The sequence below is a fragment of the Triticum dicoccoides genome, chromosome 3A, assembly GCF_002162155.2.
Source record: "Triticum dicoccoides isolate Atlit2015 ecotype Zavitan chromosome 3A, WEW_v2.0, whole genome shotgun sequence".
NCBI lineage: Eukaryota > Viridiplantae > Streptophyta > Magnoliopsida > Poales > Poaceae > Triticum > Triticum dicoccoides.
The window spans coordinates 19,183,816-19,202,722 of record NC_041384.1 but is presented as its reverse complement, the minus strand read 5'-3'; the positions used below and the strand labels follow the sequence as shown (position 1 = coordinate 19,202,722).

Below are 18,907 nucleotides of genomic sequence, written 5' to 3'. Positions count from 1 at the left end.
CCACTGTTGAAGCAGAGTGGCTTCGTGAACTCTTGATGGACTTACCTATGGTTGAAAAACCAATACCCCCTATCCTGATGAACTGTGATAATCAAACTGTGATCTTCAAGATAAACAGTTCTAAGGACAATATGAAGTCCTCAAGGCGTGTGAAGAGGAGACTAAAATCTGTCAGAAAATTGAGGAACTCCGGAGTTATTACGTTGGATTATATCCAAATGTCGAAAAACTTGGCAGATCCCTTCACAAAGGGTCTATCACGTAATGTGATAGATAATGCATCAATGGAGATGGGTTTGAGACCCACCGCATGAGTTGTCCATAGTGGTAACCCACCCTATGTGATCGGAGATCCCGTGAAGTAGAAGCGGGAGACAAGCTGTTGGTCAGCTGGGAGGAGAGTATCCCTATATTAATTATCCCACTCCGTGAAGATGCAATACTCTCCTGATCTGCATGGCAGGTTGATATTTATCTTAATGTGTTCCAAGTGGCTTATTCGGGTAAGCAGAGATGTTGTCCTGCAGAACATCTTCTGAGAAACACACCTATATGAATTTGACTATTAACGTCGCAGTCTGTGAGAATTGGGTGTTCTCTAATAAATTCATAAAAGGCCCTGGAGTATGACGTATACGCTCCACCCGCGGGGAAGCCTTGCGGCAGCCCAGTATCGGTCAAGAATTTGTGTGAAACTAGTTTCACACAAAACTTGTAGTTCAAGGCATAGTCCACTATTCAAGTTGTGATCTAGTGTAGCATAAATTTCTAAGTGGAAGTTCAACTTCACAGTCTCCACTAAGCACCGATATATAAAACAATGTTTTGGAACTAAATGATGAGATGTGCCAATGAGACTTTGTGGAGGATTGTTGGAATTTTGCTAGTAGGCCTTTGGCCCAAAGCCCAACTAAAATTCTGAAATTCTCTTGGCCCATTCATGCACGCATGTGAGTGGAGTGAGTGAGGCTAAAATTTAGTTGAGAGAGAGTTGCACCTCTTTATAAGGTGAGCTCTTCTACCACTTGTATGAGCATAGAAGAGAAGACCTACATGTGCGCTCCTCCTCCTCGCTCGCCTCGCCACGCCACGCCTCGTCACGACGCGCCGCGGGTTGCGGAATTGAGCCGAGCCGAGGACAGAGCTATGCAGGTTGTCTATATTTTTGCTGCATGGGAAAATTAATGAGTTATTAATTAATAATTAACGGACGCGTTAATTACCGAACCGTTTCCGATACTTTTGGATCGTGACGACTCGGACGTGGGGTTTAGCCCGCACTATATAGTCAGGCAGACGTCTACCCTAGCCGCCGCCGCTTCGTATGGTTTCTCATCACCGTTCCATATCATTGCGCCGCCAAGCAAGTCTTCTCCATCCCTCCTTCCGGTGTGCACCGCGAGAAGGGACAGCAAGCCTCCGGAACCCCGCCTTTCATGATCCTGTACGGGAGAGGGGCGATCAGGTTTTTGGGGAGCGCACTCGCGCGACTTCTGGCAGCGACGACTTCGCGAACGACGACTTCTTCCCCGACCTCGGCAACCTCGTCCTCGACGACATGGGCGACAACGTCAATGCCGGCGGTGCTGCACCCGCTGCACCGTATGTGATTCTATCCTTCCTGTTCGAGATCGTGGTAGAATTAATGCTTCTAGTATGTGCCTTAGATGTGATATGTTCATCTGCTATGCTAGTTCGCATGATTAGTTTAATCTCTACTGCTGTGGTCATGATTTATTTTCTGTTTATTCGGATTAAATCTCGTAGTAATTTGCTCATATTTCCAACACCATGTGTGGCTTTGATAGTCCGCTTGATCTTCTTATGAATTGGTGATCTAGCACTCTTGCCCTCACAAGTGCAGCGACAAGCAACAAGAGGATTGAAAGTAGTAGATGAGAGATTTGAGAAATTGAGTTAGGAAAAGAAGACACCGGAATAAATAGATGGACGATGATGGAGCTGCCATACTACTAAAAGTACAGATTGAAGAAGACACCGAATAAATTGCATCAGAAGACTGTTTTGGGGAGAATGCGAATGAATTAATCTACAGGAGTTGAATCGGGAGCTGCTATAGGACCATGGGAAGACGCACTAAGAGAAAGAGATCAGAGAGAGAAGAGGAGGAGCCGTGCGTGAGATACGGTCTTGAGAGTAATTTGTTGTGGATTCCTACGTACTTAGTGTTTACTTGATTAATTGACTAATCATGGCTTTTTTATGGGAGAATTAGCCACGGCTAAACTGGTCATTAGTTAGAAAATTGGGGCCCTGCTAAATTGGGGGCCCTGTTCGGTCGAACACCCTGCACATGGGTGCAGTACGGGCCTGCACTGAAATTGCACTTTTAGTAATATGCAAACATCGAATATATAATATTACGATTTTGCACTCTACCATAATTTACTCACATGTTGTATAGTGCTTGTGTGTATACTTATTTAAACAAACAAAAATATAACTTTTTATAAAAAAGAATGAAGTAGTGGCATTGGTACCGTCCTTTAGGAAGAAAGGAATGAAAAAAATCATGGTAAATTTGCACATAATTTACACATAAAATTGCACTTTTTATAGCTTGCAAGAACTAACATATAGTAGTAGAATGTACATAAAAAATAGGTTTCGAAAAAGGAATGAACTAGTGTCATTGGTAGTATTACCCTTAAATAAGAGAGAAAGTGAAACAAAAACTTAAAACTAAATTATTTTCAAGATTAGTAAAAAATTGCAGTTTTTATAATATGTAAGAAAAGACATATAGTAGTGAAATTTCCATACTCTAATATAATGTATACATGTAGTACTTGTGTGCACATATTTACACACACTCAAGAAAAACTAGAACACACAAAAAACAAAAAAAACCAATAAAAGGAAAGAGAAAAGGAAAAGGAAAAACGCATAGAAACAGAAATCTGGAATAAAAAATAAAGCAAAAGTACCCACAAAAGAAAGAATGAATATGTGGCATTGGTATTACCATTTAAGAACAAAGAAAATGGGAAAAATATCTAAAACAAACACTGACAAAATATGCGTAAAATATACATAAAAATTGAGCTTTTTAAAAATATGCAAGAATAAGCATATAAAAGTGGCACTTTTGCAAAAAAAAGTAATAACAAATGAATAGTGGCACATAATAGTGCATTTTTCACAAAATTACAATTTACACACGAATTATACATTACTTACGTGTACATATTTTATATTCGCCCAACATCCAAAATATATCCATAAAAACCGACAAAAGCAGAAGTAAAAACGCACGCAAACAGCCTAATAAGAAAACATGTAACAGGCTTCAGCCCAACAAGAAATCGACTGACCCAAAATAGGGGTCAATCAAAAAACGTCCATCCCAATACAGGACACAACACACAACAGGAAAGAAACTACCAGCACACATCTTGAAGTAGCAATCAACGGTCAAAAAAATCGACTGACTCAAAATTTAAGCTGATATGTAGCTAAAGTGCGTGTGTGAACTGTGAAACGGTGGATATTTGCACTGACAGGTGATTGCGAGTGTTTTATTTGGATCGTAGCTTTGGTCTTTGATTGGTGGTCTTCTCGGTTGGTCTCAGCTCCCGTGCGAGTCGTATGCTCAGGTGCGTTCCTGACTCGCCTCGAGTTCTCCATGTCTTCTCCTAGAAAAGGCCCCATCACATTCCAGAGTGTCTGTACAACAGTATACAAAGCAAAATAAAGGAGAAGGCCTACCAACAGCGAAGCAGGAGAGTGCTCTAGAACACGGTAGGACCTTCCCAGGCCGAAAATAGAAGGAAAGGGAAGATCACAGCCGAGCTGGAAAGCGATAAAGTACCACCAAACGCCCGTCCCCACTGGAGAGACCTCGAGACGCTTCAAGTGCATCACCCGGCGACCCTATATATACCTGGCCTCCATCGCCCTCCATCCCAACTCATATCAGTGTCAAGCAAAAGCCAACAGCATCCTATTCCTACCTACGATCCGATACAGAATCTTCCCCGAGCCACAAACCAAAGCAACACCGACAATGTCGATCGTGAGGCGTAGCAACGTCTTCGACCCCTTCGCCGACCTCTGGGCTGACCCCTTCGACACCTTCCGCTCCATCATCCCGGCGATCTCAGGCGGCAACAGCGAGACGGCCGCGTTCGCCAACGCCCGGGTGGACTGGAAGGAGACCCCCGAGGCGCACGTCTTCAAGGCCGACCTTCCAGGGGTGAAGAAGGAGGAGGTCAAGGTGGAGGTGGAGGACGGCAACGTGCTCGTCGTCAGCGGCGAGCGCACAAAGGAGAAGGAGGACAAGAACGACAAGTGGCACCGCGTGGAGCGCAGCAGCGGCAAGTTCGTCAGGCGCTTCCGCCTCCCCGAGGACGCCAAGGTGGAGGAGGTGAAGGCCGGGCTGGAGAACGGTGTGCTCACCGTCACCGTGCCCAAGGCCCAGGTCAAGAAGCCCGAGGTGAAGGCCATCCAGATCTCCGGCTGAGTGCACGCGTCTCGGCGTATGATCATCAGGGATGGAGCCAGTTTGGTTGATGTGTGTGCGAGGTCTGCAACCGCTACAGTTGTGTCTTGTTCTTGGCGAGTCTGGTGAGACATCTCTGTAGTGCGTTTCTTTCCTCAGTTACTTGTGTAATCGCCAATAGATTTGGTGATGAATAAATGAGAAATAAATCCTTCTGTTTTTGAGTGCAATGCAGATTTTGCATAGACAAAATTTGAGCCTTTTTTTTGCTTGTATAGTTCGGATGGAAAGGATCAAGAGAAAAATGCTCGGTTAGCTGGAAAGATTCGTTGGGTTAGCTGAAAACTTGGCCACGGACAGGTTTCTCCACAGAAACATCTGCTTCAGAATTGAGTAATAAATCTGCTTAAGAATTGAGCAAGGAATGAAGGAAACTATGCACAAGAATATATGTTATAAAAGGTCTGAAATATAATCAATACAGCGAATGCTTTCCAGGCGATCGATACGCTGAACGTGACCTGTCTCACCTTCAGCTTTCATTAATCTTGGGTCTACAATGCATGAATGCTCTGAATGTTGATTCTATGACTTCTATTCCGTCTCACCTTCAGTTTTCTTTGTTCTTCTTTGAGAATTACCTTTAGTGTTCACAATTGTCATCATAAGCCTCGGGTCCAGAATCTATGAAGGTACTAAGCCTCTTAGATTTGAACTCTCCCAGTGCGTCAAGAGTTGTGGGTCGTCCCAGTGCGTCAAAACTTGTGGGCCGTTGGGGCCCTGTAAGCTTGTTAAATTCATAAATATATTTGAAGTTCATGAATATTTTTTAAGCTTGTGAACATTTTTAAATTTTCTCACTTTATTTCAAATTTACAAACATTTTTTAAAGTATATGATTTTTAAAAAATATATTCATATCTTAAAAAAAATCTAGGAAAAATTTGATGGACCTCCAATTTTTTCTCTTGGTTGTTTTAAACATTACACTCACCACCAAATCGTAATTTGACTTCTAAAGGCCGTCAAACATAAAATACATATTAATACATTAATAAATATAAAAATACATATTATTTTTAAAAGAAAATTACATATTCAAATTCTATATGACAAGTATCGTATTAGTCCTACAAGGTGCCACAGTCTTCATGCCGCCAACACATGAATCTTTTCTACTGGGCCGAGGTCCAATTCGCAATGAAGTGTCCCTGAAACTCTATTCCGCCGGTCTGCACTATATAAAGGAAATCGTTTAAAATAAACCGGCTGATCAACGCGCTCCGTAAGTCGCCTTTAACGCTCGCCACGTGTCTGGTGGGCCCAACGAGCTGCGTATCCTTTCATTCCCTTATCTCTTTCCTGCACGCGTTGAGCTGCTCGTTTCTTCTCCTCGTTTTTCTTCTTCCTGCGGCACAACACAGCCATGGCAGCGCCACCGGCACCAGTGCCGGCCCGCCACCACTCGCGTTTCTGCTATGCCTGCTCCTACACGCCATGCTCTTCGCCGCTGCTGCAAACCGCCGTCGCCTCGCGTCGCTGCACCGCTGCTCCACTACAGCTCCGGCGAAGCAGCCTGCGCCGTCGTCGTCGTGCGCTGCATCGCAACTTCCACCATGGCCGCCGCGTGCTGCATCGCAGCATCCGCTGTCATCGCCGGCGCTGCAATGAAGCGCGGCCGGGGCTGTAATGGAGCGTCGCCGGGGTCGTTGGAGCTCCGCCGCGGCTGCATTGGAGCTTCGCCGACGGCTCAATGCAGCGCCGCAGTGGCTCGATGCAACGTCGCTGGCGGCTCCCGAGGGAAGCTTTTGGTGTTGCATTGGAGCGCTCGCCGTCGGCTCCATTGCAGCTTCGCCGGAGCGCTCGCCAGCCGCTAGACGTAGCGTTTTGGTGTTGCTATGGAGCTCTAGTCATGGCGGCTCTCCGGTGCTACGGCGACATGCGGTGCTGTGAGATCGAAGCACGGGGGCTGGTTGAACGCAACGCGAGAGAGAAGGGTCAGCGATTCGGCGTGCGTTGATGTATCAAGGGTTGGAAAGAATGGATCACACGGCTGGCGACCCGACTGATTTCGCTAGGAAATAAGTCGGATGATTTGTAGTAGTCGCCCTATATAAATGCTCTCTCCATCACAATTGTCATCTCCATCTCCATAAGACCAATACTTGTAGTTAAGATCCCATTGAGATTTGCGACATTATAAGATGGTTAATCATCCATCTTCAAATAAACATATCTACAATGCCTCTCACTTGGAATTCGATTGCGATGTGTGAGTAATCTCCTCAGGCTAAGGATTGAGGCATAGCCTGGTAACACTGAGACATGCATCTACGGGACCTATGGTCCAGGCGTCATCCACACTCGGGGCCCCTCCCACGCGTGCACTCGGCCATGCTAGTTTAATGTAATGGTTTATGTTCTTCTCATGTTTGTAATAGGTTGAGATATTGTAGGTAATTTATATTCATTAATTGCAAACAATAAGCAAATCCATCTGTGGCTCCTCCGTGGTCGCTCCATCGATGGATATCTCAGTGGCTCCTTGATGCCCGTCACCTGGACCTCGATCCCTATGACCACCTCTTCCTCTGATCGTTCCCGGAACATTTTGAGGGCAACTGTAATGTGGATCAGCAAAGGGACGACAAACTAAGAGCATCTCCAACAGGCTCCGGTCGCGCCGCGCGCAAAAAACACATATGCCGCGCGCGCATTGGCTGGTTTGGCGCGGCGCGCAGCGCTGGCTTTAGCGGCCGCGCTAAAATGCAGCGCGCGCGCGTCGCTCCAGCAGCGCGCCAAAATGCAGCGCGCGCGACCCGCCGGTGCATTGCATATGGCATTTTTCAACACAAAATGATGAACATTTTCAACACAATAAAAATTTCACACAAACAAGTTGAGGAGTTCATGCCCACAAGTTTAAAATCATGCCCACAAGTTCCGGCGGCGGCGAGGCCAATGCCACCCGGGCTAGGGTTTGTGGCGGCGGCGGCGGGGGCGGGGGTCGCGGCTATAGGACGGGGTGAGCGGGGTGCCGGCGCGTGCGTCCATGGGTGCGGGTCGCTGGCGCCGGCGCGCGCGGGGCTTTGGAGGGGGAGAAGAAGAGCGCGCAGCGCGAGCGTCGAGTGTGCCGCGCGCGGAAGCGGGCGCCGCAAATACACCGCGCGAGGTACCGCTTCCACGCGCGCGCCCAACTGCTTATACCGCGCGCACGGTTATTGCGCCCCCGCTGGAGCCATCCGCCGGGTTGCGCGCGCGCTAAAACGGGGAATTTTGCGGCGCGGCGCCTGTTTAGCGCGCCTGTTGGAGATGCTCTAATAACGGGCATTAGCAGTGGGTCTCGGAGGAGGTTTTGTCTCCATGTTACAAAGTCACTTGTAATTATCCAGCGGGAGGTAGTTATTTGCGTGGTGGAGGCGGTGAAATTTTGAAACCACATGTACTAATAGATGGATGCGTTTAGAGAAACATAATTGCTCAAGTTTGTAATTATTCAAGACGGCTTTGTAGCTAGAACCGCCTGCATGGATCGAGCATCTATCCATTATATTTTCCTCTTCCCCTGTTCCTCACACTATTCGACACACCTATATCTCATAACTGACGATGACAAGCCTCGAGCACTCGCCATGTTGTGTATTCCCGTGCTGTGTGGCGGTGCTCGTCATCGTGCTATGTCTTCCCGTGTTGTGTGTCCTGCATCTTCCCGTGTGTTGTGGCATTGCTTGGCTTCGACCATGATTTTTTTGGGCCTTGTAGGGCATAACGGGGCCCTTGGATTCGACCATGATTTTTTTGCCATTAGGAGACTTCCTTTTTTCGGTCTATTGCACAGCTGTTCTTTTTTAGATGGAACACTCGTATTCCATTTAATACACGGCTAAATCACCGGTTACATCACATGTTACATCGTTTGGATATGTGTAAAACCAAACACATCGCTCGATAGAAGCTAACCCTGCACCCAAAGCAGCCAGCACATGTGTTGGCTTGTTACTTTCCTGGTGGGCATGAACTACAGAAGCACTGATGAACTGGCTGGTGATCTTCAACTTAATCGCCCTGAACAAAGCTCCAAGAGGTGCTAAATCATAACGATCAGACGTCACTGCCCTCTGGAGGATCGAGCTGTCTGTCTCAAAGATGGCCTTCCCAACGCCAATCTCATCTGCAAAAACGACTGCATTGTGTAGGGAAATTGTTTCTGCATGCAACGCATCCGCAAGTGCAATAGAAGGTCCGGCCGCAGCAATCTGAATTTCGTTTGAGTAGTTCTGCATATTGCACAGTTGTTCTTGGTGTCAAAGGGTGTGCCAAAAAGGTCCTCAGTGACATTCTTTTTAGCATTTGATTTAGATAATCCGCTAGCATTTACGATTCTACTTTTGCGGAACCTTCTCGATTTTTTTATCATATTCTGTAGGTGCCATATGAGCGCACCATGCTTAGTTTCATGTTTTTCCCTAAATTTGTTTGCATTTTCTGAAATTAGAAACCCAATAAACAACATGTTTGGTGTTGAGTCTTGGCACCCTCATGATTGAAATTCCTTCTCTTTTCATGGACAAGGCTACGCATGGACTCAAGAATACAAATATGTTTTTTTTAATCCAATTTTGACAACTTTTTCATGAAATTTTAGTTAAAAATGAATTATATGCCGTAAATGACTAGAAATGCACTAAATGGCTTAAATATAGCAAACATACCCTGAAAGATGCCAAATTTTTACATTGGCCATGTAATGGTGTATATTTAGTGTAGATTTTTTTCAAGCCCAATGGATGAACCAGCGGTGACATCGCCTTCAAACTTGACACATTCCCTCCAGATATCATCATTCTTTTTCAGTCCGGTTTGTAGAAGTGTATGTGACGACATTCACGGAACTTTTTCTAATTTTTACCAACTTTCGCGGAACTTTTTCTAATTTTTACCACAATCCGTAGGTGTCATAGGAAGGCACCATGATAAATTTCATGCTTTTTAGACTTTGTTTACGCTTGCAGGGGCATGTGTTGACACCATATTTTGGCATGGCCTAAAATGAAGAAGTGCTCAACATGAAAATTATCCTTCTCGTCAAGATGAACATATTTTTTTAGAAAGTATGCTTATATTCAAATCACAAAAGAATACAAAGTCTTTAATCCGTACAAGCACACTCTAACACACGCACAGTGAACCAGAATAACAAAGATCACCCTAAAATAACCAATAAAACACGAGTATCTCTCCAGAGCTATGTGTCATCATCTCTGAATCTTGCGAGGAGACCCCTACAACACAGTAATCTCCAACCAGACCCAAGCAGGTCATCATCTTCAACCACAACATAATCACCGCCACGCTGCTTCCCTTGTTTTTCGCTCCAGCACCGAAAAGACAAGGACACACATGTGCATCAAACACGCCCGCACCAGCCTTTGCCATATATGTGCCCCTTCCAGATGGAAGAGAACTAGGACCTGGTTCCTGCGTAATGGCCAAACCAACCGATCGGGCAAAGCAGGACACCCTTCCAGCAACAGCACAAAAAAAGGAGGAATAACAACAACAAAAAATCATATCGACAGTAGGAAGAAGAGCCTCCACACAACCACCACCCATCCAACCGGCCAGTACCAGTCAACCTCCAGACACTGTAGGCCACGACCTTGACGAGAACCGAGGATCCTCCACCCCGCTGGCTCCTACACGAAGGCAAGAGCCCCGTCCAACCGTGAACGAAGCTTAGGGAAACTTACTTAGATGTGAAGTCGCCGTGATTGCCTGACCAACGACTCCAACCCTAACCCTACTGGGAACACACCCAACGCACAAATCCGAGGTTTCCCCTCCCTCCCGTCACCGGAGCAGCCGACAGAGGGAGATGAGAGTAGTGGCGGCGCCGACGGCACGCAAAGGGACCTGCTAGCCTCCTGTTTTCCTGGCTGACCCTAACTGCTCGAGGAAAAAAGTTATACAACTTTGATTTTTGTATCATCTCCATCCGAGGTCGTATGCAACCTCGGCAGTCAAAACATTGCAGCTAAACGAATACCCCATGTTGCCAAGCTTTAATATTAATTTTTTTTGTGAGTGTCAAAGAGTGCCGAAAAGGGCCTATGCAGCATTCTTTTCAACATTTACTGTTAGACAATCCGCTAGCATTTGATGCTACCGAGTGGTTAGTTGACTGGCTATGGAATCTATGTATGACCGTGTCGGGCGAGAACTGCAGGCCGTCCTCGAGCAAGCACACGTCCTCTTTCTGAGATGCCTTCTTCTTCATGCTCTTAGATTGACAGTCTCCATCCCTGACGCAAGTTAGGATCTCCACCACCTCCTTGATCGACGGCCTCAGATCCCTCTCGAGCTGCAAGCACTGGAAGGCCACCTCGGCGACGCGATTGATCGTCCTCTTCGTTTCGGGGTCGGTGTCGTAGCCGAGTTCCGGATCAACCAGCTGAACAACTTGATGATTCTGAATCCTGTTGAGAGCCATGTTCGCCAGGTTGATCTCACTGTGGCTCCTGCTCATGTCCACAGCAGGTTTCGACGATATCAGCTCCACCAAGACGACGCCGAAGCTGTAAACGTCGCTCTTGTCAGTCAGCTTGTAGCATTGGTGGTACACCGGGTCGACGTAGCCCGGTGTGCCCTGTGGAACGGTCGAGACATGGGTGACCTCGAGCGGGAACAGGCGCGACAGCCCAAAGTCTGCAACTTTGACATGGAAGCTGTTGTCCAGCAATATGTTAGTCGTCTTCACATCTCGGTGTATGATCTCGACGGCATGGAGGTAGGCCAGTGCTTCAGCCGTTTCTATGGCAATGTTCAGCCTCAGAGGCCATGTGAGGCCTCGTTCCGCCGAACGGGATCCGTGAAGATGGTCCGCGACCGTCCCATTTGCGATGAACTCGTACACCAGAAGAAGGTCACGGCTCATCCGAGACGTACATCCATATAGGGTCACAAGGTTCTGGTGGAGCAGGCGGGACAGGATGTCAACCTCATTCAGGAATTGCTCAACCCTTCGGTAGTTGTTCTTGTAAAGGCGTTTCACTGCAACTACTCTCCCATCCTTGAGTTTTCCTGAATGACACAAATGCCAAAGTTATCATTTCCAGTGAATAGGGCAAGATTAGTTATCAAAGAATACAGTTGTGAACTGAGTTTTCCGAAAAGGAGGTTCAAACCCCTGGCAGCATCTGGAATTTGATGTGTTAAGAACTTAAAATTGACAAGAGTTCTGAAAACATGTCTTTTACCTTTATAAACAGTTCCAAAACCACCATCACCAAGCTCCCTTGAGGCACTAAATCCATCAGTAGCTACTTCAAGTTCCTCGAAAGTGAAGATATGAGGAGAACCATCCAACTCAAGGTCTTTACTATATGACGTCATTGATGATCCACTTCGCATGAACTCCTTTGAAGCTATAGCTTGTTTCCTCTTCTTGCGTTTGTACGAGACAAAACAGACGAGACATGCCATGAGTACAGCACCACCTAGTCCTGCGCCAACTGTCCACAGAGACAATATAACACATGAGCAATATGAAGCAACCAAAGGATCTGGCTAATTCCCCATCATGAGATTTCACCTCTTCTTCTCCATATTCCGGTACAATATGGAGCACAGGAAATAAGAACCGAAGAAAAGATGGGACGAGCAGCTTGAGAGTTGATTGACACTCACCTATTTTAAGAATCGTCCCTGTTCCCATTTTACGGTCCCCTGCATAAGAAGAGTCTGTAAATAATTTAAACATTATGAAGTAATAAACAAGTATAGTAGTCGATTGACAAATGAATGGAACTTTTTGTAGTATGAATTGGCATTGTCATGATAACTTTGCTAGCTTCTATGTAAAGCCAAACCCCCTTTCCACTGACTGGTTAATGAGGAAAATCCAGCAACAGCTGAATTTCAGATTTTCAATTCAAGGTGGTAATATATTTGAAGAAAATAAATTCATAGAAGCCACAATCAAGGCATTCAGATTGTAAAAGTGGTGCGAGAAATACCGGATTCATACATTTGCATGATTGAGGAGAAATTATCAAAATGTAAGGGCCACTCTTCGGCACTGCTTCATTATGCAGTGCAACACTCAGTTTTTTTTTACCAAGTGCATGAGCACCTCTAAGCACCCACTGAAACTAAATACAGCATCCAATTCAACTTTGCACCCCTAACTAATTCAACAACAAACAGTTACTCCCTTTGTAAACTAATATAAGAGCGTTTAGAATACTAAAATAGTAATCTAAACGTTCTTATATTAGTTTACAGAGGAAGTACAATATATTGACTTCCGCATGTCTGAATTTCGAAACTCGAACCAGCGCATAGAAAAGTACTAAGCTAAGCGCGTTGATCGGCAATTCCTTCCGGGAATAGTTTACTTGGAACGAAGCCAGGAACACGTTACCATCGGTTCGGCATCTTTGTTGAATAGCAATGCTGACTAATTCAACAAATGTATTTTGACTAGGAATAGATGAAAAAAAATAACGCGTTATAGCGTCGCTAATAGCATGCTATAGCGTTTTCAGGAATGTCTCGCTAAATAAATTAGTGCACATTGTCTTGCTAATAGCACGCTATAACGCGATATAACACGCTAATAGTATATTTTAAGGGCCACTCTGTTTTTTTTTCATTGCTAGGAATCGATAGGCTTAATAAATATCTCAATCAGTGGACTGAACTTCACTAACTACCAAAAACAAAACGGTAATCTGCAGGAGCTCCAAGAAACCAAGCAAGCACCCAAGAGTTGACTAGGCAAAAATTATATCCGTGTCCAATCAGCATCCTATGTTCCTCCTAGCAGCAACAGCGACGTAAAACGCAGTAAATCTGTTCTTGACAGCGATTCTGTGTTAGAAGCAGTATCAAAATTGCTACCATACGAACTGCAAAGCAAGGATTGACTAGGCAAAATCACGGTGGCGCTGTCAGCCTGTCAGTTAATTTTGGTCAACTCACCGCACTTCTCGCGGTGGGCGACGCCGGAGCAACTGCAGGAAAACCCGGTGCCGTCGCTGGCGTACCTGCACTGCCCGCCGCTTGCCTCGCACTTGGGGCAGTCGCCCGACGGCACCGCCCACTCGAGCAGAAACCCTCGCCTCATGCTCTGGAGATAGCCGTCGTCGCCGTCCGGAAAACCGAGAACCGGCACGACGGAGAGGTTGCAGGCGGGGGGCAGATCCGCCAGTTCGCGGTGGCTGCCGTACTCCCCGCCAAGGCGGTAGAAGGACCCGTCGGGGCAACGCGTGCGGTTGAACCCCGGCGGCGCCACCTGCTGCTGCTTGGTGCAGTTGTAGAGGACGAGCACCTCCCTGTTCTTCCTGCTGATGGTGTAGGGCCCCAGCCCGAGGCCCAGCGAGATGTTGAACCACCACGGCGGGCAGCCGGCCTGGGGTGGGACGAGGAGGTTGTGGTTCACGGCGACGAGGGAGGAGTTCTCGGCGAAGACCCGGGCGACCTGGTATTTCCCGAACATGGAGCGGCTGAGGAACGCGTGGGTGCCGTTGCACTTGAGCTGGAAGGACGGGGACCCGCACGGCGGCCGGCCGCCGCCCTCCTCCAGCCAGAACGGGTAGGTGATGTTCAGGTCGCCGCATCTCTTGGGCGAGCAGGTGGCACCGGCCGGCGACGGTAGCCGGAGAAAGGAAGCGGAGAGTAGCAGGAGGAGGAGGGGCTGGAGCGGCGGCATGGATTGGAATATCTGGGTATGGAAAGCGGAGCGGCTGGCTGACTGACCGGAGCGGGCGAGGACTGAGTTAACGAGAGCAACGGGACGGAACGGAGGGCGGGATGTGCGACTTTGAAGATGGAGGACGGTGGCCATGGCGGCTTGACCGGTCGGAGTCAACGCGCTATTTTGGTTCCCATTTTCGCTTTTATTTATTTTGGCATGTCGGCTTGAATTCTGGGATGCCGTTCCCCAGCGGGCAATGCCGCCACGGCTGGGGACGGCGAAGGCGACGGCGACGGCTTGCCAACCCGCCATTAATTTCGCATGGGAAGCTGAGACCAGATTGTAAACTCTATGGGATAGACAGTGATTAGTTTGGCGAGCGAGCTTACCAGGCGGCAGCTGCCATGTCAGGAGGAAGCCCTCCCGGATGAGCTCCTCGTATTCGCTGGCATTCACCACGCCGGACGTCCCCAGCACGGGCACGGCGGTGGCGTTGCAGCCCGGCAAATCGTAGCCGCTGGACTTGTTGTACCAGCCCCCCGCGCGGACAAACGTGTTGTTCCGGCACACCGTGTCCACCAGCCCCGCCGTCCCCGGCGCCCTGGAGCAGCTGTAGAAGATGAGGTTCTGGTTGACGGCGCTGATGGAGAACGGGTGCCCGACTTTGGTGGCGGTGTTGGCCGTGGGGACATGGCAGCTGGAGCCATTGGAGAAGTCGCCGAGCTTGTGGACGTCGGAGACGAGCAGGGAGCCGTTGTGGACGAAGATGTGGAGGATCCGGAGCCCGAACTCGGGCTCGTAGTACCCGAGGTAGGGGACGTGGTCCTTGCAGTGGACCTGGAACCCCATCTGAGCGCACCGGTTCTCCTCGGAGCCATGGACGACCCCGAACGGGCGCGAGACGGTCACGCTGCCGCATCGCTCCGGCTCGCAGGCCGCCGCGGCGAGCATCGGCGCAGTGATGATCACCGAGACGACAGCGGCGGCGGCCCAGAGGAGGAGGCAAGGCCCGGGCCATGGGGACATACGAAAGAAAATACACCGACCGAAGTCTCTGATGAGGAAGACGAGGACTGAGGAGATTGGTAGTACTATGAACTGCGATGTTCATGGTACAAGCGAGGGGATATGTGATATGAGGATGGAGTCAGTGAGTGACGAGTCCTTTTCTTTCTGGCAAAGTGTGAGTGGTGTGCCGGAAAGTTTGACTGCAAGGCAACCAACGTCCACACACGAGAACTCCACCATACCCGGTCGCGGTCGAGCAGTGATGCGACCGGACCGGCCATGGAACCATGCATGGGTGAGTTCTAAGTTGGTTGGATACTTCATGCATGCTTGTGTGACTGGTAACAGTAGTCGTACACTACATGCACACGTAAACCGGTAAACCTCTATGCTGGTCAGTGAATGTATATATGCACACCTATGAGGATATCACAAAACTAGGTAGTGTGTTTTATTAACTGTAAATGTGTCCCAAGACATTGTGGTTTTTCAAAAATGAAAATTAACTGTAATAAATGTAATAATATAGTGTATCTATTGGCAACCTAAGAAAAAAGGCAATAAAACTGATGCTGTGTTCAGACGTTGTCAACAAGCAGGGGTACCAAGCGCGTGGTCGTTAGTCGGTACAACCTGATGAGCATAACTACATAAACAATCAGTAGCAACCATGCATTTCCGGACCCGGGCCGACTTCAGGGTTCAGAGTTGAAGCTCTAGCTAGGCTGATCCTTTCCTCTCGTGTTGACAAACATCTGCAACTAATCTAAAGTGATAGTAGTTTAGTTTACGGGCCACATCAAACCGCCCAAGCTTCGTGCAAGTAGTTACTAACTAATCGTGAAAGTAGTTTCCTGTGTACCAGTTTCTGGCGAGAGAAATAAGTCTTTTGTTCAGGGACAAGAAAGCGATGAAAAATCTGCTACACGTATTTGACTAATTACATGGGTGGACACACGATACTGTGAGGATCGCACAGGTAAAAAGCTAGCCTGAGTTTTTCTTAGTGAACACCACGCGTCACATTTGGGTAACAGTCAAAAGTTAACATTCAGTTACCGGGTCCAAACGGGGAAGAAGGATCGACAGGCACTGCCACTCAACTCACCAGAAACTAGCAGAGCAGCTCAAACAGAGGCAAACACGGTAGATTTTTCACTCTGCCTTGGAAGCCAAGACGGTACACGTTTACCCAACCGTCACTGGTGGCTGCTGCGAGGTCAGCACCATAATCCACTCGCTTGCCAGCGGCACCGTAACCCAACACTACCATGCATCTCTATAGCCGCTGAAGCAGATAAAGAGATAAGAGCATCTCCAACAGACGCGCTATATAAGGCGCGTGCCGAAAAAGATTCCTATATAATGCGTGCGTGACCAAAAATAACGCTCAAGCAGAAGCTGTAAAATAAAGCACGCACAAAAACAAAGTTGCAAATTTAGGACGCCGGCTTGAGCGCGCGGGCAGCTGCGCGTGGGTCCGCCAGGTTGGGCGATGTGGTTTTGTGCGTCTGATAAACCTCCCGCGCGCAAAAGCGCTATTTCGACGCTGTATATTTTTTAGCGCGTCTATTGAAGATGCTCTAAACTAAATAGATATAGGTGGCCTATCCAAGATGGAAAGGATCGATAGCACTAAGCCAGCGCAAGGCCAGTTGCATGGCACCAACGAACCAACGAACCAAAGATTAGATGCATGGCACCAACGTAATTGATATCCATGATTGCAAAGCCCAAGCCGCGGAACATAGAGCTCCGTAGAAACGGAACGTTCTTACGGCAAGAGACCTCGAAATCTGCGAAACCACATGCTGGTTCCGTCTCGTTGACCAACAAATCTCCCGCATCAGACCACGGAAACAACCTGGCACGGTTCGGACACATTTTTTCTAGTAAACAGGAGACAAAGGTGAAGAAGGTTTGCGGGAGACTGGGCCGTTGTCACATCCACAAAAACCACACACCCCCCTATCCCACCCCAGCGCGCACTTCCCGTCCGTCCCTAAGCTATCCGCATCCATGCTGCTCCACACTAAAGGCGGTTTAGGGCAGACGGGACCTCTCACTGCCACCGTCATTGAAGCGGCATGTCGGCCGAGGGTGCTGCCCGCTGCACGCCGGCTAAACATGCCTCCTCGCCGCATTGAAACGTCTCCATTAAATTTGCGGAAGCCAAAAAAACCTACTTTGGTCACGTGTTCGTTCACGAGCAGACCGACATTAAACGCAATGCCGGCCTGACAGGCAAGCTCCTCCTGTCCACCCTCAAACGAGGCCAGACGCCGACAAGAATCACACCACTCCGCCGCTTCCTGATCTCCTCCTTCCATCATCTTCTCCACTCTTTCGACAACATCCGCCGCTTCCCTGATCTACTCCTTCCACAGTTTTCTCCACTTTCGACGGCATCCAACGAGCAGGAAGAGTAGTTCTTCGGCATAAATGTTTTTCTTTAGAATGGAGAATTCCAATTCAAACCTATAGTTCACACATTTTATTTGCATTATTTTTAGGGAACTTATTTTATTCAGATAGATCATAGATATGCAATTTAGATTGGTAAGCCATGACGTGAATTTTTTTGGTTTCCCCTTTGACGGGGTAAGCCATGACCACGACCTCCATGGCCCCGTGATGTGACTGGAACCAAGATGCTTAGCATGATCATTTTGGTTCTGCCATATTCTCAAAAAAAAAAAAAATCTAATCTTGGTACAACTTTCACACTTGGCAGGTTACGGGTTAGGGCATCTCCAACGTCGACCCGCAAACTTCCCGCATCAGTTCGTATCACGGAAGCCACCTATCAGTCCATGGCGCCGTCCAGACGTGTTTTCTCCCGCAAACTGGAGACAAACGTGGGAGAGGTTTGTGGGAGTCCAGACCGCTGTCATGCCCACAAAAATCCCACCCCTCCCGCGCGCGCTTTCCGTCCGTCGCCAGCTGCCCACATTCATGCCGCTGTAGAGCGCGCTGCTCCATACTAAAGGCGGCTCAGGGCGGAAGAGACTTCTCACTGCCACCGTCATTGAAGCGGCGCGCCGGCCGAGGGCGATGCCCACTGCACGCCCGGGGAAACATGCCTCCTCGCCGCATTCAAACGCCTCCATTAAACCCACGTGGAAGCCAAAAAACCTACTCTGGTCACGTGTTCGTTCACGAGCATACCGACATTAAATGCAATGCCATGCAAGCTCCTCCTGTCCGCCCTCAAACGAGGCCAGACGCCGGGCAAAAATCACACCACTCCACCGCTTCCTCATCTCCTTCTTCCACCATTTTCTCCACTCTTTCGACGTCATCCAACGAGTAGGAAGAGCAGTTCTCCGCTTAAATATTTTTCTTTAGAAGGGAGAATTCCAATTCAAACCTATAGTTCACACATTTTATTTGTATTATTTTTAGGGAACTTATTTTATTCAGATATATCATAAATATGCGGTTTAGATTGGCTAGTGTATGGATAATCATTTCTATTCAGATGCATTGGAAGGCCAAGGGCTAAGGATCAAAACTCACACAACGGTGTTAAAAAAAACCCCGGATAGCGGGCTACCCTAACCGGACTCCACCATTGCGGGCAATTCGTATGCACCACTCGTTGCAACGGAGTGTCGCTAAATCACATGGGAGTGAGCGTTATGGGCCGACCACAACTTCAGAGCGAGTCACATCTGGTTCTTGGCGGTTTTCAAGTCATTGTCTTTTTCAGCGGCGGAGCCAGGGGGGACGAGCAGGGG

At 48.0% G+C, this 18,907-nt stretch overlaps 2 protein-coding genes across 6 annotated transcripts in view; one reads left to right on the top strand and one right to left on the bottom strand.

Moving 5' to 3' along the window:
• Positions 1–3,943: 3,943 nt before the first annotated feature.
• On the top strand, positions 3,944–4,692 carry LOC119266736 (16.9 kDa class I heat shock protein 1-like). Its single transcript, XM_037548006.1, has one exon. It carries the CDS (start codon positions 4,028–4,030, stop codon positions 4,481–4,483), a length of 456 nt encoding a protein of 151 aa, XP_037403903.1. The 5' UTR covers positions 3,944–4,027; the 3' UTR covers positions 4,484–4,692.
• Positions 4,693–10,490: 5,798 nt separating this feature from the next.
• Positions 10,491–18,907, bottom strand: part of LOC119266735 (LEAF RUST 10 DISEASE-RESISTANCE LOCUS RECEPTOR-LIKE PROTEIN KINASE-like 1.2) — a 19,790-nt gene continuing 11,373 nt past the window's right edge. For 2 of the 5 annotated variants that reach the window (XM_037548003.1, XM_037548005.1), the window contains exons 2-4: positions 12,149–12,187; positions 11,719–11,973; positions 10,491–11,542 (exon numbers count right to left, since the gene is read on the bottom strand). In XM_037548003.1, coding sequence (XP_037403900.1) covers positions 10,587–11,542; positions 11,719–11,973; positions 12,149–12,187 — 1,250 coding nt within the window. In that variant the 3' untranslated portion in view covers positions 10,491–10,586. Of the gene's footprint in view, positions 11,543–11,718; positions 11,974–12,148; positions 12,203–13,444; positions 14,493–14,548; positions 15,367–18,907 lie in introns of those variants that run through there. The other 3 variants (XM_037548001.1, XM_037548002.1, XM_037548004.1) reach the window with 3 other exon arrangements.

Bases quoted from the DNA above. Each gene is read 5' to 3' on its own strand.
- LOC119266736 (XM_037548006.1), top strand. From the start codon at position 4,028: ATGTCGATCGTGAGGCGTAGCAACGTCTTCGACCCCTTCGCCGACCTC.